At 33.5% G+C, this 23,254-nt stretch overlaps 2 protein-coding genes and 3 pseudogenes across 3 annotated transcripts; 3 read left to right on the plus strand and 2 right to left on the minus strand.

The window, feature by feature from the left end:
- Positions 1–129: 129 nt before the first annotated feature.
- Positions 130–2,648, minus strand: LOC104748278 (uncharacterized; annotated as a pseudogene).
- Positions 2,649–4,142: 1,494 nt separating this feature from the next.
- LOC104748279 (putative F-box protein At3g16820) lies at positions 4,143–5,430 on the plus strand (annotated as a pseudogene).
- Positions 5,431–6,282: 852 nt separating this feature from the next.
- Positions 6,283–6,735, plus strand: LOC104748281 (putative F-box protein At2g11200 pseudogene; annotated as a pseudogene).
- Positions 6,736–6,748: 13 nt separating this feature from the next.
- Positions 6,749–7,333, plus strand: LOC147926408 (F-box/kelch-repeat protein At3g16740-like). The gene has a single exon (XM_087487054.1). The coding sequence runs from the start codon at positions 6,749–6,751 to the stop codon at positions 7,331–7,333; it is 585 nt and encodes a 194-aa protein (XP_087343180.1).
- Positions 7,334–17,143: 9,810 nt separating this feature from the next.
- On the minus strand, positions 17,144–18,361 carry LOC104748282 (putative F-box protein At3g23420). Of its 2 annotated transcripts, XM_019236878.1 has the most exons (2): positions 17,747–18,346; positions 17,144–17,506 (listed from the first exon to the last, which is right to left on the minus strand). In XM_019236878.1, the coding sequence occupies exons 1-2, from the start codon at positions 18,344–18,346 to the stop codon at positions 17,144–17,146; spliced, it is 963 nt and encodes a 320-aa protein (XP_019092423.1). The 2 variants fall into 2 exon arrangements, with proteins under 2 accessions (XP_019092423.1, XP_087343048.1); XM_087486922.1 differs by having other exon boundaries at positions 17,144–18,361.
- Positions 18,362–23,254: the final 4,893 nt, after the last annotated feature.

A 23,254-nucleotide genomic window follows, 5' to 3' on the forward strand; every position in this document is an offset into this window, starting at 1 on the left:
TCTGGCCTTGCATAGTTTTTGACATATGCTTTTAGTGTTTTCATGTACCTATATCTCAACCAAATAAAGAAATACTATGTTAGTAAACTATTGAAATACAACCTGTAAATTTTCAAAGTTCAAAGATGATTACCTTTCAAAGGGGTACATCCATCTGAAATGAACAGGTCCACCCAAACGTGCCTCCCTTGCTAGATGTATTGGAAGATGGTACATTATATCGAAAAGGGATGGAGGAAAATATCTTTCTAGTTGGCAAAAGGTCTCTACACACTCAGCCTCCAGTGATATTAGCTTTTCTGGATCAAGAACTCGCTGACACAACCTCTTAAAGAAATTACATAGTCTAATCACTGCAATTCTAGGACCCTTTGGTAGTAATCCTCTCAAAGCTACTGGTAAGAGATTCTGAAGAAGCACATGATGATCATGTGACTTCAATCCACCAATCATAGGAGGATCCACTGAAACACAGTTGGATATATTTACAGAATAACCATCAGGCCCTCTGAATGAACTTAACCGCTTGCAAAATTCAGTTTTTTTCAGACTTGGACAGCCAATAAGCAGCTGGAGGCAAATAAGTCCTCTTCCCTTTTTCCTGTGTGTGTAACTTCTGTCTAATTCCCATGTCTGCGAGATCTTTCCTTGCTTTCACCCCATCTTTTGACTTAACAGATTGCATCAACATAGCCAACATAGCATCAGAAACATTCTTCTCCACATGCATTACATCGATATTGTGACGAACCGGCATATCCTACCACAAAAGAAGAAGAATTAGTTCAATATATATATGATATGCAACTTTATATTGAAATTTGAATCTATATACCTTCCAGTAAGGTAACTCAAACAGGATGGACCTTTTCTTCCACCTCCATCTACCATCGTCTTCATCAGATTCATCATTCGATGGTTCCGCATCTTCACTTATACCTTTTCTTTTCCTTTTCCCTTTTTTCTCTATACATTTACCAAAATCATTTTTGAAATCCTTAAGCATCTCACAGATTTCTACTCCAGTTTCAACTCTTCTTGCACTTCCTTTCTCTACTGTATTATCAAACCATTTCTTTCTTCTTCTGTATGGATGATCAGGTCTGAGCCTCTTTCTGTTGCCCAAATACACATGCTTACGGCTAAATTTTAACCATCTAGAAGGCGTATCTTTTCCACAAACAATACATGCCTGTATCCCTTTGACTTTACATCCTGACAATGATCCTAATGCTGGATAATCAGTTATACTCCACATCAACATTGCTCTAAGTGTGAAATTCTCCTTCATGAAAGAGTCATAAACTAAAATACCTTCATGCCACAAATCCTTCAGATCATCTATCAATGGAGCTAGGTAGACATCAATGTTATTGCTCGGTGCAGTTGGCCCAGGGATCAAAAGAGTGAGCATCATGTTCTCAGCCTTCATACACAATGTCGGATGCATGTTGTAGTTCACTGATAATACTGACCATGTGCTATACTTCGTATTCTGGATGGCAAAAGGATTCATCCCATCAGTGGAAAGGCCTAGGCGGAGGTTTCTTGGTTCAGCAATAAACTCAGGCCATTTATCATTCGCATTGGCCCAAGTTAATGAATAAACTGGATGCTTCATTGTACCATCTGTACTTGCATTATTAAAATGCCACCTCAAGTCTTCAGCCATTCTTTTGGATCTAAACATCCTCCTAAATCTATCTTTAATTGGAAAATACCTTAGAACCTTTGCTGGAATCCCCTTATTCTCTTCACCAGTATTCATATCCCTGTCCCATCTGGAGATACCACATCTTGGACAGGTTTCAATATCTGCATATTGCTTCCTGTATAGGATACAATCGTTCTTGCATGCATGTATCTTGTCATATCCAAACCCAAAAATTTTCAGAAACTTCTTCATCTCATCTGTTGATCTCGGTAACACATTGTCCTTAGGAAGCATTTCATGAACCATTTTGAGCAACTGATCAAAAAGTTCTCCGACATACTGCTCTTCACTTTAATCCTGTAAAGCCCCATGATTGCAGATATCTTGGTGTAGTTGGGACAGATTGAATACAAAGGAGTTTCCGCATCTTGTAGCTTCTTTCTAAACTCAGATTCTTCTACACTATCAACATCATCATTCTGATCTTCACTATGGCTACTGGGCTTTGAATCACTATCAAAGAAGGCTGTTCTAATCAAATCATAAGCTTCAAACTCAGAGCTTGGATCTTCATCTGGCTGAGCAATTTTCTTATCACCATGAATGCTCCAACACGAATTCCTCTTGTATTTCTCATCCATTCCCCTAATCACTAGATGATCAAACATAGTCTCTATTCCTTGATGAGACAAATTCCGGCAATGTGTGCAGGGACATAGCATAGAACTAGGATTACCCAAACTTGTTGTTGCTGCATTCACAAAATTTCTAGCTCCTATCCCATACTCAAGGCTAGCCCTGTAAGCAACAAACATTAAAAAGTTCAATAGCATATCTCTGTTAAAAACGAATTTCAAGACCAAACATATACATAGAAAAGCTAAAACACTGTATTTCTGAAATACTGAAGCTTTCTATGAAAACAAGACTTCTGTGCAATGAAAAAACCGGAAATAATGTCATACCTTGGTAGCCAAACCCATGACTTATCCATCGTCCAACAAGACCGTAACTCAGCTCCACATACACTCAAATTTAAAACCAGAGAATCGAGTGTGAGAATCAGAGTGAACTCATCGTCCAACAAGACCCTATCAAAAAATCAACAAATCAGAGAACAAGCAAAGATAAAATTACCCACCCGGCTAATCTGAGTGTGAGAATCGAGTGTACTCCTTGATTAGGGTTTCCACCGTGAAATCGAGTTGAGAGAGAGAGAGATGGAGTTCCGAGACAGAGAAATCGAGTTGCGAGAGAGAGAGAAACCGAGTTCAGGAAGAGAGAAATAGCTAGAGACTGAGAAATCAATTGAGAGCCAGAGAAATCGAGAAAGAGAAACCGAGTTGAGGAAGAGAGAAATAGAAACTGAGAAATCGATTGAGAGCCAGAGAAATCGATTGAGAGGAAAAGTCGAGAAGTCGATTGAGAGTTTGAGAGTTTGAGAGTTTGAGAGTTTGAGAGACTGAGAAGTCGATTGAGAGGAAAAATCGAGAAAGAGAGAAAAATGAAAACCCTTTTTGCCTTAGATCTATTTTTTTTGCCTTAGGGAAATGACGAATTTTTTCCCCCTTTTAATTTCAATAGCGTTTACAAATTTTTAGGAACCAAATTTTGGCCCGCGTCAAATTTTAATTCCCGCTGTTAACCATAGATAGCGTTTACAAATAACCAAACGCTATTTTTAATATACGGTTCACTCAAAGATAGCATAAACATCAAAAACGCTATCCTTTTATGCTATCAATAGTCAAATTTCTTGTAGTGATAACAAAATCCTAAAAAATCAATCTATTAGGAAGAGAGAAAGAGTAGTAATTTACTAGGCATGCGTGTGGTCAAGGTTATCACTGAAAGTCTGAAACTGTATTAATAAGAATGTAATGCTTACATTCCGTTTAAGAAACCATATTATATATACCATATTATATATACTATATAGTATGAAACTAAATAAATAGAGAAGCCGTAAGTGATGGTGTGTTGAAATAATTGTCTCTTGTAAATCATAAGATATATACGTTTCTCGCTTTTAAGAACTACTTAGGAAGAAAAATGAAAAAAGCTGATCATTGTTGGGTTTTCCGTTCCTATTCTTTCTCCATAAGCTGATCATTGTTGGGTTTTCCGTTACTATTCTTTCACCATAAGCTGATCAGGCTGATTTTGCTACTATCATACTATGGGTATGGGAGGTGTTCTTAGAAATGTCTGCGCATATATCATCGAGCTGAACAATTCCCATTATGTAACGTAAGACAGAATTTAAATTGGTTAAACAAAACTCTCTCATCCATCCACAGTTGTTGTTATTGCTGTTTATGTCGACGAAGTCCATTACTTGATTAAAAAGCCCACTAAGATTTTGAAGTCCATTATTGACCCATTAGGTTTCTATGCCTTCAAGTCTTGGACTGCACCCAGACATATTCGCTAATTTTGTAGCCGGAAGATACGAACAGAGTTTTCGAAGCTTTGACCTAACTTGGAGATGAAGGATTCAACAACGGTGATGTCCGATCTTCCACAAGATTTGGTAGAGGAAGTGCTCTCTAGGGTTCCATTGACATCTCTTAGAGCAGTACGTACTACTTGCAAAAACTGGAACGGTTTGTTCAAACATCGGAGCTTTACAAAGAAACGCATTCGTCAATCAAGAGCAGCAATGAAGAAGAGAGAGTTCATGGCAATCGTGAGGATGCGTTATAGTGTTTATCTAATGAGTGTTGGAATTTACAATGAAGAAGACTACAACGTTGAATCATTTATAAACCGAAAAGTTAAATTGATTAGCGTAAACGATGCAGATGGAGTAGTCCATATTTCAAGCGTCTTCCACTGTAGTGGTTTGTTGCTATGCCTCACCAAAGAAGAAACACCGAGGCTTGTGGTTTGGAACCCTTTTCATGGGGAAACTAGGTGGATCGAAACCAATTATCGTGAGGACATCACATCTGCCAGCTACTCCTTCGCTCTGGGGTACGAGAAGAAGGAGAACTCACATCGTAGCCTCAAAATCTTGAGATCATCAGGAGTTATGTACACATATTTAGACAATATTGTAGTAAGAAGTTTTAAGTGTCAAATCTACAGTTTAAACTCTGATTCATGGAAGGATATTACTCCCACTGCCAACGGCGACATGCAGTTTCAGTTTCATAAATGTGGCGTGTCTCTCAAGGGAAATACTTACTGGCTTGCTCGATATATTACTAACGGGTCTACTGGAAGGTGGCCAAGATACGAAGAATTAGCAAGGGTGTTATTTATACGCTGTTTTGATTTTACAAGAGAGAGATTTGGACCGCGGCTAAGTCTACCGTTTCGCTCTTCTGATAGTGATTGCGTGACTCTATCTAGTGTTAGAGAAGAGAAACTTGCTGTGTTATTTCGTCGAAAGGGTACATCACAGATGGAGATATATATGGATCACGACTAAGATTGAGCCCGAAGCAGTGTCTTGGGGCAAATTGTTCTTAGCAGTGGATAGGAAAACACTTCTTACTTATGCTCGATTCCCATTTGAACATGAGAGTTTCTTTGTTGACGAGGATAAGAAAGTCTTTATGGTTTTTGATAACGACAAAGCAACGGTGACGCGCAAGGTAGCTTACATCATTGGAGAGGATGGATATTTCAAAAAGTGGATCTTGGAGAATATAACAAAAATGGTTTGCCAGTTGTGTGCTCATATGTTCCAAGCTCAATGCAAATCGATCAAGCTGCACCACCACAAGGCAACCATATTTGATTTACTAGTGAAGTTCAATGAGAGTTGAAAAAGGACACATGTCATTCACTTGTCTTCCCTTTACTCAAATCAGGAACTTGAGAACAAAATGATATATATATATATTTTAGAAACTTTAGTCCCATGTAGGCGTTGGAGATGGTCTAAGTCGAGACCAATTTGTTATCTGTGTTTTTTTTTTCTTTCAGTACCATCTCTACTTTATTCACGGTCTTACTGGTTCTTTCAACATTTATTTGAAATAGTCCAATGCTTCTTCTGGTTTTTTCCTTGGAAGCTCTCTTTAAGCATTTTGCTAGTCAGCTGAAATAGTTATGCATGATGCAGTTGCTCTCTCTGTCATGTGAAAAGCAACACATGAAAGCAAGGAACCGAGGCTTACCAGAACTAGCTAATAATATGATTCCTCTCTTTAAATCAACATATCGTATGGCTCAAATGTAAAAACATATATAATTTTGTTGTGGCGTTACTTCTCTCATATTATACACAATGAGATTACTAAGTGATTCGCTCAAACTTTGGTGATGTTGAGTTTTAAACCCAGCGAGTATGCAGTTTCACAGCTCATCAAGCTGACTTTGCTACTACTATATACTATAGGCTATAGGCTGTTGTTCTTGGGAATGCATTTGCATATATCATCAATCGAGATGAACAATTCCACAATGGTTATCAATGTTTTTGCTTTTTGATGTTGATAAAGTTGATCGCTAGATTAATAAAAATTGAAATGACTTGGTCACACACTAATAAGCCCTCAAGACTAACAAGCCCACTATTAGCCCATCTCAGGTCTCTATGTCTTCAAACTGCCGCCAGACGTGTTCACTATTTATATAGTCGGAAGGTACGAAAAGAGTTTTGACCTAACTTGGAGATGAAGGATTCAACAACGGCGCTGTCCGATCTTCCGCTAGATTTGGTAGAGGAAGTGATCTCTAAGGTTCCGTTAACATCTCTTAGAGCAGTACGAACTACTTGCAAAAACTGGAATGGTTTGTTCAAACATCGTCGGAGCTTTACAAAGAAGCACATCCGTAAAACAAGAGCAGCAACGAAGAAGAGAGAGTTTAGGGCAATCATGAGGATCAGTGCTAGTGTTGATCTAATGAGTTTCAATCTCCGTGGACTTGATAATGATGAGGACGTTGAAACATTTATCAATCGGAAAGGTAAATTCATTAACCTAAACGATGGAGATGGAGTTGATGATATATATAGCGTCTCCCACTGCAGTGACTTGTTGTTATGCACCACCGGAAAAAAAAAATTCGAGGCTTATGGTTTTGAACCCTTATCGTGGGCAAACAAGGTGGATCGAACCGATTGACCACGAATGCGACATGGACTCGTACGCTCTGGGATACGAGAAGAAGAAGATGAAGTCGCATCGTTGCCACAAAATCTTGAGATCTATGGAAATGACCTCGATTTTTCAAGATAATATCGGACTCATGCAGGAACGACGTCTTAAGTATAAAATCTACAATTTTAAGTCTGATTCATGGAAGGATATTGATATTCATCTCACTCCCGATAGGGACTTGCGGTTTTATACACGTGACGTGTCTCTCAACGGAAATACTTACTGGCTTGTTCTAAGGGATACTAACTGGTTTATGCAAAGGCCATCTTGCTCTTTATCTCGAAGGAAACCAATCGGAGAAAGATTCGTAGGACGAGCAATAGACAGGTGTAAATTACATTTCCAAAACATGTACAGACTAAGAGTGGAAGGACGAGTAAGAGTAAGAGTAAGAGACAGCCCAAAGTTCTTTTTACTCTGTTTTGATTTCACAACGGAGAGATTTGGACCGCCACTAGATTTACCGTTTCACTATCGCCAAGACGATAGTGTGTCTCTATCTAGTGTAAGAGAAGAGCAGCTTGCAGTATTATGTCAGCGTCGTGGAGCAAGTTGTTCGTAGCTGTGAACCTGAAAAAAGTCGTTGTAGTTTTTGATAGAGACTTAGAGATGCACTGCGTAGCTTATATCATCGGAGAGGATGGATATTTTAAAAAAGTGGATCTTGGAGAATATATATACAAAGATGATTGCCCAGTAATTGTGTGCCCTTATGTTCCAAGCTCAGTGCAAATCAAGCAGGCTACACCACGAGGCAATCATGTTGATTAAGTTAGTCCAATTACGAAGTTTTGATCTCTATGTAACTTTACAGTTTTCTTTTTGTCATCTTCAATCATTAATGATTAATTCTAAAGTTAACAATTATTATAAATAAGCAGTTAATTATCTGATTTCTCAATTGGCTATTCCAAGTTCCAACTTTTCTTCCAATATGCTTCTTTGGACTTTATACTTGGAAGCTCTCTTTAAGCATTTGGCTAGCTAGCTGAAAAGAAAAGAGTATTGTTATGCATGATGCAATTGCTCTCTGTTTCACGTGAACAAAATTTATATATAATAGCAAACTGAATGAATGTCAACAAAATCTATATATTTTTTCATGATATCTTTTGGATATTTTTTTTTTTTAAAAATCTGTAAAAATTTTCAGTTGTGTGTTTTACAAAAAATTGCCACTGTTCATTTAATGGTTTAATTTTACAAGTTGAAACTTTTCATTGTAAAGTTGTGTTTATTCGAATATTCGTATTTTTAAAAATTTATATATATATTTGTCTTTTTAAACTGTTTTCATTTTTTTGCCATGAGACAAAATAAAATAAAATTTCAATTCAACGGTTTTTATAGCTTTTAAAATTATTCTCTAGCATTCATTCTTTTAAAAGCAAAGAAATTCCTCCAGTTCTTGATTTAACAAAATAGTTTTTGAATGATAAATATAATTTAAACTTTTAGTTAATTTTAAATATAAAAAAATTAATGACAATTCCTTTAAGTTTTTTTCCAAGAGTTAGATGGATTATATAGTGAGTTTTTGGATTTGACTTTTGAATATAGTAATAAAGATGACTTCTATTTAAAAGCAATTTATTCTTAATTTATTTTTGGGATATTAGTACTACATATATATCTATATTAACATTTTTTAAGTACATTTTGGTTTATGCCCTTTAAGTTTTACTTTTTTTTTTACAGCACTTAATCCCTAAAACAATTCGACAAATAACATTGCAGAGAAACTCAAATACTAAACTTTCTTAAATTGACCAACATTTGTTACATTTAATGCCATAACATCTTAACAACATTTATACATTCCGATTTTTCCAAAAATAACTTTACCCATAAAAGTTTTAACCCATTAAATCTCCAAAACTATTTTTATGGATGCTAGAATCTCTCAAATTTAAATGATATACAACAAATTTTCCATAACAAAAGTTTACAATCTTCATAATTATATTAACATTAATAAATTTCCTAAACCAAAAATCCGATTATAAAATGTCGCATTAAATATGTTGAAAACCCCCATATAATTTGGTTTATTTTTTTATTTTTTGAGGAATTACCAAAAAAATTAAAACTCTAAAAATTATCATAAACTATATATTGACATGGAAAAATTATAAAATATAAAAATATGCTAATTTAATAAAACAATTAACATAATTAAACTTGATAAAAAAACTTGTTTTGATTATTTTTTTTTACGCAAATTTTTTTTTGGATTTTGGTGAGACAAGTTGGCATTAATACCATATAGAGAGTTAAGTGGAATTGTTTTTTTAAAACACTTTTAGATGTGTACCAGGAGATAAATGTATTACTATACTATACATATACCACACAGGTTAAAACCTTGAAAACACTACAAAAATCCTATACTTTGAATACTTATATCAAATACCTGTAAAATTTTATATTTTTAAAATTAATAAAACAATAATAAAATAACAAATAAATACAATATAAATTTTAAATTTTTAAAATTAAAAATATTGTCCCGCAGTGTACCACGGGTTAATCCTAGTTATAAATCAAGTTTAATAAAGTTTTTGGTGTTTTTAAACATTTATATAATTATATATTGCATTTATTATGTTTTAACCGTTATTGCATCTGTTGTTCAGTCAGTCGTAAAACTCCCGCAGACGCATCCATTTTAAAACGCTAAACCAATAATTCAAAACGCTTAATAATGTTTGAAACCGCAACCGCCCACTTCTGTAATCTTCCGTAACCGCATCCGCAAACGCTGTGTTTGAACCCGTCAAACCTTAATTGAAAAATATAAAAATTAAATACATTTAGACAGTATATTGTTATTTAAAAAATATAGATATTACTCGCACACAATAAATAAAGAAATTGCTAATTTACTGAAATAATATGTATTGACTATAATTTTTCCCAAAAAAATAAATAAAAATAGCTGTCAATATAATATAAACACACACTATGAGGAGAGAAGTTGTATTGATCGTCTTCTTCTCTAAGGGTATCTCCAACCCACCTCTATATTTGCTTTTTAACTCTATTTTAGAGTAAAATCTACTCCAACTCATCTCTATTTCTACCTCTATAATAGAGATCTCTATTTTTTCCTCTATATATAGAGGAACTCTATTTTTTCCTCTATAATAGAGTTGAACTTTTTTATTTATAAAATGGTCCTTGAACTTTTAACTCTTTTATATATATGATCAAAATAAATAAAATATTTATTTAAATAGTTTAATAATAATTAAATGACCTGCCCACGTTTTAGTCCGAACTATCTTGCTAACAAAACCCATAAATAAAATATATATTTAAATAGTTTAATAATAATTTAATTTGTATATTAATAGGATAATTGATTATAAAGTTAAATTTGACTAATTTTAATATTTTGGTTTAAAATTTTAAAAGTTTTCGTATAGAAAAATTTTAAAGGTTTTTGTATAGAAAAACATTTTTAAAATTTGAGACTATTATTTGCAAAAGAAAATTTATATAAAATCTTATTAAATATAAATAACTTAAATATTTTAGTTTTTATTCATACCATAATATTATTTTTAATACAACAAAAACTAATTATTTAATATTCTGGTAAATTACTTCCGGAACCATCAATATCCCTAAAAGTTTAAATAATATCATAATTTTATGAAAATTTCACAAATACTAAAATAAATGGGTTAGTTTGCAATTTTTATAAATAGAAGGTATTAATAGTAAAATTAAAAAAGGAATCTCTATGGAATATTCTTTTTAGAGGAAAAAATAGAGATATCCATTGGAGCAAAAGTCACCTCTATAATAGAGTTCCTCTATTTTAGAGGTAAAAATAGGGAAAACCATTGGAGATGGTTTAAAACAATCACGTCCTCCCACAACCATATTAATTACCATGATTTACTTAAACCAATAATGGTAAGAGGAAGGCAACAAACAAGATTGGGCTTAAAACTATGAGAAATAATTGATTAAGGAAGATTATAATCATGTACGCAAAAAGACAAGAGTGCCCACAACTTTATTAGAAGCTGTATTTGAAAAAGAAAAAAAAAACATTACATTTCCTACCTACCTGCGTTTTAACGTGTTCATCAATGATAAATTGATAATTCTAATAAGAATTCTATTTTTACCAGTTCTTTTTTTCATAAATATATTTCAGGTTTATACATAAACAACTTTGTACTAAAAACAAAATGATTGGAAATGTTTTGAAGATCGTCTGAATATGAAAAAGTGGAAAATATTTGTATATATATGTCGTAACGCATATCAGTTCCGTTTTGTACTCTTCGTTTTCGGCAATAATTGTTTCGGCAAAAGGTAATTATGTGTTGTTTCGTTCTTATAGCTGTCGTGCTTTTTGTTGGAAGGTATGCACTGGTGTGATGATGCACGGCTATGGTCATGTGAAGACTTCAGTGGGTATGAACAACTTTTCTTATTGGCTTTTATATCCTTCTTTACCCTTGCTGAGCAGTTTTTGTCATGTTGTTTGTTGTTGCCTTAGGCATTCGCTGCAGTACTTTACAACACACACAGATTTAGTTAAGAGACAGAAAGAAGCTAGCTTTGTTGAACAGAGAAAAGCCGAGAAGAGAGGCTTGAAATCCGACAAAGATTGGACCAGAGATGGGTTCGTGAAGGAGACTGAGAGTATGGTTTCTAACTAAGTTACTAGCCTGGTGAAGTGATGGTGACCATTCAATAAAGGTTCTGCAACTTCATTCACAAACAAATCACAAAGGCTCTTCCTTTCAATTGTTTCAAAATCAACTCATTCATCTTGTATCCATAGCCAGAGGCCCACATCGTTTTCTTTGTTCGTTCAACTTGGCTTAATTTTTGGCCAATAATAAAAATATCATAGTCATAGACTCAAGCTTTAAAGATTGTATTGATTCCGTGAAAGTGGTTAAAGGAATGATTTACTTAAACCAATAATGCTCCATGAAGCAAGATTTTATTACGCTAGTGTAACTTTTTATAATATATATGTATATTAAGAATTTTATAGAAATTTTGGAAAATAATAATTGACAATAATTTAGAAAAATAAAAAGATGCCTAGCTACATGAAGCATAGAAGAATACATAAACTATATGACATCATTGACTCCCCCGTTAACCAAAAACAAAATCAAAAATAATAAATTATTATATGAAATCATTTATGTTCTTTAATAATTAAAAATATATTATTCTATATCTAAATACTTTCTATATATCTCTTATGTATTCATTCTTATAATTAGTTAATTTTCATTTTTAAAACTAAACTAATAGTTAAATAAAAATCATTGATAATTATTTTCAATATATAATATAAATGTATTTGCAAAAATACTCTTATTCTATACTCTTTTGCAAACATACCCTCAAATCAAGTATATTGTTTTGCTAAAATCAATTTTTGTATCTTTATCTTTTATATATTAGAAGTAAATATTGTGAATTTTTTTGTGCTTACCAAATAGTTTGATGCGTAGTTCGTTCTCCAAGCTTGAGGAACCAAGTCCCATTCATATCGGTATCTGTAGTGGTCCGAATCAGATCTAGATTTTAAAGATTCGTAAAGTTAGCCATTGATTCCGGCGAGAGAAAACCCATAATTCTGATTTCAGCGAGAAAAATCCAACTTTTTATTTTATTTTTGTCGTATTAATGTTTCTCTTTGCATAGTGGTGGAGACAGTGTATTAGCATGGAGGTCAATTGACCCCTATGGATTTACAAAAAATAATAATTTACTTGTATATTTAGATCAAAAATCAGAAAAAATCATGAAGATATGCATATTGACCCTATAAAATAGTTACAAATATGTTTATTGACCTCCACTAAATTTTTTAGAGAATTTGTTAAAAATGCCCCTTTTGATATACCCCTTTTCAAAAATACCCTCTTTTCTGGCCATTTTTATTTATGCCCTCTTTTAATTTTTAATGACCATTTTACCTTTAGATGAAAATTATTTTATTCAATAAAAAGAAAAACAAAATTTTCCCGCCAAAAAATTTCTGACATATTTTTCCGCCAAAAATTTTTCAAAAAAAATTTCCCGCCAAAACTTTTTTGTCAAAAAACTTTTGATAAAAAATTTCGAAAAAAAAAATTTTCCCGCCAAAATTTTTCCCGCCAAAAAAAATTTACAAGGTTTTTAAAAGATTTTATAAGGTTTCTACCTTATAAAAGCCTTATAAACACCTTGTAAAGGCTTTTACAAGATTTTTTAAAGAGTTTTAAAAGGTTTTTTAAACAACTTGTAAACGCTTTTACAAGATTTTTAAAAGGTTTTTAAAGGTTTTAAAAGGTTTTTAAAAGGTTTTTTAATGGTTTTTAAAAGGATTTTTAAAAGGTTTTTAAACACCTTCTAAACCCTTTTACAATGTTTTTAAAAACCTTGTAAAAGTTTTTATAAAATTTTTAAAAGGTTTTTAAATCCTTTTAAAAAGTTTTTAAAAGCGTTTACAAGGTGTTTAAAAACATTTTAAAGCATTTACAAGCTTTTTAAAAGCATTTACAAGGTTTTGAAAAACGTTTACAATATGTTTAAAAACCTTTTAAAAACCTTGTAAACGCTTTTAAAAGTTTTTTAAAAGCATTTACAAGGTTTTTAAAAGGTATAAATTTCAATATTTTTGGCGGGAAAATATTTCGATTTTGGCGGGAAAAAAAATTTTGGCGGGAAAATATTTTTGATTTTGATGACTGTACATTCTTACTGTCACTCAAAAAGGGTAATTTGGTCATTTTGTATATAAAGAGGGGTAGTTTTAAAAATGGTCAACATGAAGGGGTATTTTTAAAAAGAAATATGGAAAAAAGGGCATTTTTGAGAATGCCCCAATTTTTTATTTCAATAGATTTTGGTTATTAAAAAGTTATTGACCCCTATACGAGTAATTCCTAGCTCCGCTGCTTTGGCGTATAAAAGAAAAAAATTGGTGTACTTTGTAGTGTGAGTTTTTTTAATGCCGGTGAGTCTTATTCGGTCACATTTATATATAACTATTTGCGCTAGTGGTAATTGAATTCACTGTGGATCAGTTCGTAGAAGTAGCCATTTCTTCGGTGGTGAGTGATGCACGGTTCATGCTTAGTCTTTGCACATTTCTTCTCTTTATCCACTCTATTTTCTTTAGTTACTAGTTACTAGTTGTTATATTAGTTATGTTAATTAATTTTAGTTTATGTAATAATTATAAAATTATGAAAAAATTTTGAGATGCTTTTTTTTAATAAAGTTTTTTAAAATAGTATTTCTGAAAAGAGTGGTATTGAAAAAGATGTATTTTTGAAATTCTCCCTAAAAATTAATATATAACAAACAAATTTCCAAAATGAACATAATACACTTTATTATTTCAAATCATACAATATCAAAATATACCACTTATTTAAAAATATTGTTAATGATAAAAATGGAATTTACTATGATATTCAAAACTTACCTAAAACATTGAATAATCAAATTCCAAAATTATTTTTTAAGTATCAATTAAATATATTTCCTATAAAATCATCTGAAATATAAAATAAATCTAACAAAATATATAATCACACTCTTACCATGAGTTTTGAACCCATGTAAGAACATAAACAAAACAAAGAAAATACTTAGAATTTGAGATATGATGGATGATGATGTGAGAATGGTTATTTATAGAATTTCAATGGATGAAAGTTACATTTCTAATATAATAAGAGTTACAATTATAATATATAGTCTGTTTCAATGAAAATGAATAGAAAAAAATAGTCAATTCATAATTAATGTAATTTCAGTTACAATTTAGTAGTAAAGTGTATATTTAAAGTATAGATTAATGTAAATTATTACATTTTATTTAATTATAAATAAATAATATTTTTTAAGAAATGAAATGCTAAATGCACCAATAAGGAGATAGTGAAACCTAGTTTTATGTATATGACTAGCAATCGACCCGCGCTACGCGCGGTAGTTAGATTAAAGTGTATTCCGAGTTTTGTTTTGTATATTTTTTTTTGGTTTTTGTAAATTCATCTTTACGTTTGTTTTTGTATTTAATTTTGGTTGCTTATGTTGTTTTGTTGGATATTTTAATAAAAATATGTTTTGCAGTAAGTATAATTTAGTTTGCGGTTTTTAAAGAAAAAGTTGAGATCATCTTGTGTGTTTATAATGCTTTAAAAAAAAATTATTATTAGAAGTTAACATTGTTTAGTTGAAGTTGTTGTTTTGCTGTAGCTGTTAGTTGTCATTAATTTATTATTATTTTCCATTTTGTGGTTGAATTGTTATTTAATATTTTTATATGTATTTTGTAAACTGTTGGAGTAATCTTTTTGTCAATGTTTTAGTGTTTGGAGTGAAAAATATTTTGGATTTTATTAAAAAAAAATAAATAAAATAAATAACTTACATTTCTCTTTTCTAGGCTATTTTTTGTTTGATTCATTCGGGCCCAATTTCTCTGTAAGGCTTATAATTTGTGGGTTTATTCGGCCATTATTTGTATGTTATTGAGTTGAAATTGATTTGTTCTTTTTCAAAATCCGATGTCCTCGTGAACGGATAGGAGAAGAGCAATTTTCCGATCTAGAGGTCTGTTTGAGGATTGAACTTATGTCTTTGATGCTCGTAATCGTTTTTTTCAGCCATTCCTATCGTAATCGTTTTCCCTTGATTTTTTTTGGGGGGTTTGCATATTTGGTTGATTCCTTACTCGCTTGGCATTTGTTGGGGATATTTGATTATCCCTTGTTGATTTTGTTAAAGGTGAATGTCAATTGGGTTGCAAATTTGTTTATATGAAAATATGTTGGCTTATTTAGGTTTCCTAACTAAGTTGTGAGTTGTTTTGTGTTATTTGTTGTAATTGTTTTTTCCGTTTGTCTTGTGAGTGATTTTTCGATTCGATGTGAGTTGTGTTTTGGGGAAAATTAATTTTCTTGTTTATCTTGCTGTAATTTTATAAAGTCTGGGTTGTTTTTTTGTTTCTTCGGTTGTCTTTTTCATATAATTTTGTGTTACGGTTATTTGATTATGGCATTCATATATCTGAATCTTTTTAGTTTATTAAATGTGTGTTCATCTCTTTGCGTCTTTGTCTTTGGTGATGGATTGTGAAGTGCTGCCAAATAATTTTAATTGATTTCTAGTTGTATTTCCTTGATTCTTTAAAAGTGTTGCTTGGACTGCCTTGTTTTGATATTTGAAATTTTAAATTATGATCAGTTTAATAGAAATCTTTAACTATATTATTACCACTAATGAAAAATTATAGTATTGTTTTCTTATTTTAATATTTAATTTATTTTACATAATTATTTTTTATTTAAACTTTCGATTAATTATAATTAACAAAAAATATGCACTAAATGAATATTTTAAATTTATTTTAAAATAAAAAATTGAATTCATAGGATTTAAAAATAGTGATGGGTCTAGAAAATTTGAATGAAATAGTGTTGGGCCTACACATTTTAGATGAAATTTAGTTGATCAGTTTGTCATTTGTATGATTGTTTAAAGGGCTTATTAAAATCTATAAAGCCCATTAAATTAAAGAAGAAGTGGCTGACGTGACAGCTGAGGTGGCTGCATCAGGAGTGACAAAAGGTAACTTTATATATATAGATTATGAACATTCGGTTTACTTTTTCTTTTTCTTTTTTCTCAACAATTAATCATGTCGAATTAAATTGACCAAAAATTTACTTGGGTTCGTTCAGTTTTTTTTTTTTTTGTAATTTACTCATGAAGTACGCATCAGCTATGCTTTTTGTAATTTACCAACTCATGAAGTAAATTTACTCATGGAGTTTCAAATGTAAAAATGTCATCATAGAGTAACCGTAGCTGAATATCAAAATCAAGCAACTCATGGTGGTTCGAAGAAGCATTGCATCATTTTGTACGATCCTATACAGAAACCATTGAGCAACGGGCACTAAGAACAGGGAGTACCAAAGGACAAAACTTAACTCCAAGAAATCATTCAATCTTCTGCGTATCAGCCTAGCAGCCACTTGCATTCTTTAAAAATGATAACTGACAAAAAAGTTAAAATGGGAAACTCAAAATCTAAGCAAACGTACTTTGCAAATTTTAAAGTTAAACGCAGCCTACTCTGCTGTACATAAATCAGCACATCAGAGCAGCCTATTTGCAAGAACACCAACATGAAAAATGAAAGAGGCTTTTGCAATGAGTCTACCTACAGTACTACAACACAAGGAGGAAATTAAGCTAACCCAAGGCAGCAAAACGAAGTCAAATATGGAAAACAGAAAGAAGGATGAGAGACAAATGAATGTTCAAAGAAGATGACAAAAGAGAAAGAAAAAAAAAAAGATTATAGGTATTGTAACATGGACTATTCAAGTTGCATTGCACTTGGAACATAAGGGCACACAAATGGTGCGCGAAATTGGTCTAGAGATTCTCCAAGATCGACTTCTTTAAAGGATCCGTCCTGTCCAATGATGTAAGCTGTGTAGCGCATCATCCTCGAGTCTTTGCATCTATCAAAAACCACAGCGACTTTCTTCACCTCATCAATGAAGAATTGTGACGACATATACGTAAACATAAACGCCTCATCATCAACGGTGGTGAGTACTTTTGTATTCACTGATAAGAAGAAGTTGCTGCTCCACGACACCGAGTTGGGAGCAATCTTAGTTGTAACCCAGATCTCCATCTGTAATGAATCTTCACGCTGAAATAACACAGCAAGCTGCTCATCTCTAACAGTAGATAGAGTCACAGTATCTTCAGGAAACCACACAAAGGGCAGAGGCAAACGCGGCCCAAACGTCTCTCTTGTGAAATCAAAACAGATTAAAAAACTAAAGTCTCCTTGGCTGGGGGTTTCTGAATACATCTCTTGAGCAAACCAATATGTATTTCCCTTGAGAGAGACACCACGGCTATCAGAAACTATGACCCAGTCTTGTCGAGGGTCGACATCAAGAACCCTCCATGAAGAATCACAAGAGTTAAGGTCGTAGATTTTGAACTCAACAACTTCGGGTCCTTCGTGATCATCAGACATAAATAAACTCAAGATTTTGTGGGATTTGGTGCTGCTATTGTATCCGAGAGCATAGCAAAAGTTCTGCCATCTGTGATAACTACTATATGTGGCCTCGATCCACCGGGGTTGCCCACCACAATACGGGTTAAAAACCACGAGCCTAGGGTTGTCTTTCAGGATGCATAAAAGTAAACCGTCGCAGTGAAAGACTTGACGTACAAGTATTTGATCTGAAGCGTCGGGGAAAATAAGTGTACCTTGACGTTCTATGCAAAATTCAACCTTGGTGTGAAGATTTACGCGCATCAAATAAACCCTAAAATCCATCATCACGACCACCATAAACTCTCTTTTCTTTGCTGCTAGTTTGGCTTGACCACCGAGGTGCTTCTTTTTAAAGCTCCTACGTCTGGTCAAAGTGTTCCACTTTTTGCAAGTAGATCGGACTCTTCTCACAGATGTCACCGGAACCACCTTAGAGAGCACCTCCTCCGCCAAATCCCTTGGAAGATCCGAAAAATCCTTTGGAAGATTGGACATTGAGGATCGATGTAACCTTATAAAATATAATTAAAAAAAACATTTTCTTTTCCTCCGTAAAAGTTTACAGATTTCTAATTTTTTCCTTCCGCCTCTTGCTTCAGAGATCAGAGATGCATACATACGTGGCTGAGTGAGACAGATAAATAAGGAAAATTTTCGATTCACCGTAACCTAATTAACCAATCAAAATATAACAATATACATATGGGGAATTGCATCGTATACCCATAAAACGAATTATAATTCACCAACTGACTATTGTAACCACTAAAAGTGCATACAGACTATATTTTCTATATTATTTACCTCTTTAACCCTGTTGCATGATCAACAGTTGCCTACTCTCTCTTTCATCTATACCCTGTTGAAGTCGAAAAGACGTCTGTCTCGCATCCCGCCTAAAGCAAGGGCTGACGTGTTACACCTCTCCGCGGATATTGTTTTACGCCGCTCCAGAAAAAAAAAAGAAGCTCGACGGCGAGGAAACTACTTGCAGAGTCCAGGAGATATAAACGGAATCGAGGTGTTTGCCGACGATTCTTGGAGAAACCGGCGTCAATTGCCATTAAATAGATTATCGGCAAGGGGGTGTAGTAGTTGTCAGGGTTTCCGATTGGGTGTTTTGTGACTCGTCTCGAAACTAAAACGAGTGTAATATGTGGTTTTCTCCAACTCCACAACGACTGTAATATGTGGAGTATCTGTTTGTCGCAATAGAGTAGTCGAATATTTGATGTCTCATGATTGACCATTCGGTTTAGTTTGAGTACACTTTGATTCCTTCTTCCTTATTATTGATACTTTTCGTTTCGTGGATTTGAAACCTGTATGGCTCAATGAATTTAATGGAATTGTTATTGTTGTCCTATTCCATATTAATCGCTATAGTGAACCATACCATTTTCACTTTTTCTATACTATATACAATGTATGTAGTAACAAACCCTGATAGTGTGTTCAGGTTTTTACTGCCCCGTTAAGACGACCACTTAGAGAAGACTTGTTAATTGTTTGGTATGGTTGGCAAATTATTATCTTGTAGGGTTTAGTGTCTCACATTAATCAATGTTAATGTTTTACATATACTGTTTGATATTAAACTATGTATGTTGCTGATACTACAATTGGTTCCAGCATGGTTTTACAATTGTTTGTATTGAATGATATAGAGCTTGTATCAAACACAGTTTTGATAAACAGAAGGTTGATACCCCTGCCTTTGCAACACTAAACCCTAGTGCAAAGTAGTCACTAAACCCCAATTGATTAGTGTTTAAGCGGTTTTGGTTTGTTTACGGTTTGGCAGAAATGTTTGGATCCACAAATGTTAACCTCTACGTTTGGGTTGTCAATATATGATCTTGTAGGGGTTAGTACCTCACATTAACCAAGTGTAAAAGTATGGCATAGACTGTTTCATATCAAGGACTATAGGGTTCAAGTTTCTGCGACGAAACTATACAAACACAGGACTGCTGAAGAAACGGTTTACTACCCTACATTTGACAACACTAAACCCTAGTACAAAGCTGATACTAAACCCCATCTGGTATGCGATGGACCGTTGTCAGTTTCGATTCGGTGTAACATACTAGCTTTCGTGAAGCCTAACCTGCTCGGGTTACTAGAAGATGCTGAGACGAAACTAGTGATGGACCTTCCTAAAGAAGTAGTTGAATACATTTCCAGTTTTTACTGCCCGTTAAGGCGACCTGAATACTCTATTTAAGGAAGAAAGAACAGGTTCTTCTTTGCTCTGTAACTTAAAATTTGAACTGTAAATATTAACTCACGGTTATGTTAATGATTTGAAATAATTCCATTTAAGCTTGGTCACTAGAAACATAGCCGAGTAGCATGCCACGTCCACCCCAAACACCACCACCTTGCATGCGCGTGTATGCCACTTGGGCCTAAAATGGTAATCTCGACAGGAGCTATGGTTACCCACTTAATTTCTCGATTTAGTGTGCTATATTCTTAACATGTTATCAGAAATTGGTCACTACGCAAATTCGCCCATATTATATTATATTTTTTTTTTTAACTCAATCTATTTTATTAATGATGAAAAGAATCTTCACAATGTAACAGGGGAAACAGAAAGTTTGGTATATAACGATAATAGTGTAGAGGAGAATTTCCGAGTCCTTTTTGTTGTTTTTTCTTGGAATCCAGTTGTAGGTGACCCTGTCAAATTTTTTGCTCCATTTCCTGACTTCACAAATCCAGTTATATACTGCAAAGTTTAATCCCTTGTTGTTGAGGAGATTAGTAAGTTCCTGATTGTCTCCTTCCAGGTGAATTCTTGTGATGCCCAAGTTATTTGCATGTTGCATTGCCATAGTCATAGCTTGAAGTTCACTTTCCAGCGGACTGTTTGTAATAGCTCCTGCTGCTTGCCCTGCTTCAATAAATGACCCATTACTATCTCGTAAAATCCAACCTGCCCCTGACCTTGTTTCTGAATTTCGGTAAGAACCGTCATAGCTGCATCTGATCCAATCTGGGTTTATTCTTGACGTCTGTCGATGTTGAAACGAGTTTGTTGTTCTGTTCCGTGTCTCTGTGAGGTTATTATTGAATAGCATTGCGTCGATCCATTCTCTAGCATCTCTTTTTGCCTGTATTATACATATTTTCCAATGTATATACTTCCTTTGGAAAGTTAAGATGTTTCTATTTTCCAAAGGCGCCATAATATCCATAGAGGTAGCTGATTCATGAATCCCTCAATCTCTTTGTTTGCACTGATTCTTAACAGTATCTGCAGTTTGTCGTCTATATTAAGCAATGGATCCAAAATAGCTGTGCACGGAATACCTAATGTACGCCAAGTAGCTTGAGCATATTCACAGCCAAAGAACAGATGGTCGGTTGTTTCTTCTTCAGTGCAGCATCGTTTACAAAGCGACTGTTGACTAATGTGCCTTCTTTTTAACTGTGCCCCTGTTGCCAATGCACCAGAAATTAAACGCCAGAGGAAATGTTTTTATCTTTGGGGATGTAGAAAGATTCCAAATTGCAGTTTTTATGGTGACATTTCCGGGAGGGGGAGTAACAACTTCGTCTGTAGTATGTGTTGAAACCCAGTATGCGGATTTAACTGTGTGGATACCCGATTTGGTATAATGCCATCCTAGAAGATCATTTTCTGCTTCACTGCACACTTTCAGAGCTAAAACTGCATTTACATCCTCCTCATGAACTAGGTCCCGTACTTTGTCTTCATTCCAACCTGTTCTGTCCGAGTTGAGTAGATCTTTAACCCACATATTTGCCGTGTCATTAGCCTTGGGTCTTGGTGCCCTCGGAGGGTGAGTTGGTAGCCAAGGATCAACCCACGCATTAACCAATGACCCATCACCAATAAGAAATCTCATACCTTTCTTCAGTAACTCTTTTCCTTGCAAGATAGATTTCCAGACATAAGAAGATTTTGATTTATCTGTAGCATTGAGAATATTAGTGTCACCAAAATAACGAGCTTTGAGGACCCTAGCCATTAGACAGTTCGGATGATGGAGGACTCGCCAAGCTTGTTTGCTGAGCATTGCAATGTTAAAATGCTCCAAATCTCTGAAACCTAAATCACCCTCTCTTTTAGGCAAACTCATTCTGTTCCAAGCAAACCAATGCATACCCTTGTGTTCATCTGTGGATCCCCACCAGAATCTTGATATTATGCCATCTATTTCTTCACAAATTTCTTTTGGAAGTTTGTAGATGTTCATCGAATATATTGGCATTGCAAGAGCTATTGATTAAGTAGCACCTCTTTTCCCCCTTGGGATAAGAACTGTTTATTCCATCCTTGAGTTCTCCCTCTTACTTTATCTAAAATGTACTGAAACATTTCTGCTTTTTTCTTGCCAAACTGCTTAGGCAAACCTAGATATTTACCACCTCCATCATTGTGAATACCAAGAATGTTCCTGATTCTACGTTTGGTTAGGTGACTGACCTTACTTCCAAACGTGATAGATGATTTGTTAAGATTGATAGCTTGGCCCGATGCGTGTTCGTAGGCAGCAAATATCTCTTTCAGGGTCTTGCAAGATTTGTCGTTTGCTAACGTAAAGAATAAAGAGTCGTCCGCAAAGAGTAGATGGGTTATCGACGGTCCACCAAGACTTGCTTTAATGCCTTGAAGTCTCCTCATACTTGCAGCTTGTTCAACTAGATGGCTAAGGACTTCAGCGCATAAAATAAAGAGGTAGGGTGATAAAGGGTCACCTTGTCTGATCCCTTTAGCTGGTTGTATCAAACCAACAGTGGTTCCATTGATCAAGACAGAGTATGTTACTGAAGATACACAAGCCATTATCCATTCTATCCACTTCTGATCAAAATCCATACATATTATATTATATTTAAAAAATAATTTTAAATTAAAATAAAAATATAATAAAATTAAAAGAAAAAAAACAAAAAAAAGTTAAGAAAATAAATTATATATATTTTTTCGTAAGTAAATTAGGTCGGTTTAGTTTTAGAAAAGAGGATTAGAGTTTAAATTTAATAATTTATTTATTTTTAAAATAATTCGTTTTAATTTTTTTAATGATAAATCAAGTTTAATAAAGTCTTTGGTGTTTTAAACATTTATATAATTATATATTACATTTATTATGTTTTAACCACTATTGCATCAGTTGTTCAGCCAGTCGTAAAATTCCCGCAAACTCATCTATTTTAAAACGTTAAACCAGTTATTCAAAACACTTAATAACACTTGAAATCGGAATCGCTCATTTCCGTAATCTTTCGCAACCGCAAACATTAGATTTGACCAGTCAGACCCTTAATTTAAAAATATGTAAATTAAATAAGTTTAGAAAATATTATTATTATTACAAAATATCGATATTACTCGCACACAATAAATAAAAATATTACTAATTT

The sequence above is a fragment of the Camelina sativa genome, chromosome 15 (assembly GCF_030686135.1).
Source record: "Camelina sativa cultivar CO46 ecotype springtype chromosome 15, ASM3068613v1".
Classification (NCBI taxonomy): domain Eukaryota; kingdom Viridiplantae; phylum Streptophyta; class Magnoliopsida; order Brassicales; family Brassicaceae; genus Camelina; species Camelina sativa.

Bases quoted from the DNA above. Each gene is read 5' to 3' on its own strand.
- LOC147926408 (XM_087487054.1), top strand. From the start codon at position 6,749: ATGGACTCGTACGCTCTGGGATACGAGAAGAAGAAGATGAAGTCGCAT.
- LOC104748282 (XM_087486922.1), bottom strand. From the start codon at position 18,346: ATGTCCAATCTTCCAAAGGATTTTTCGGATCTTCCAAGGGATTTGGCG.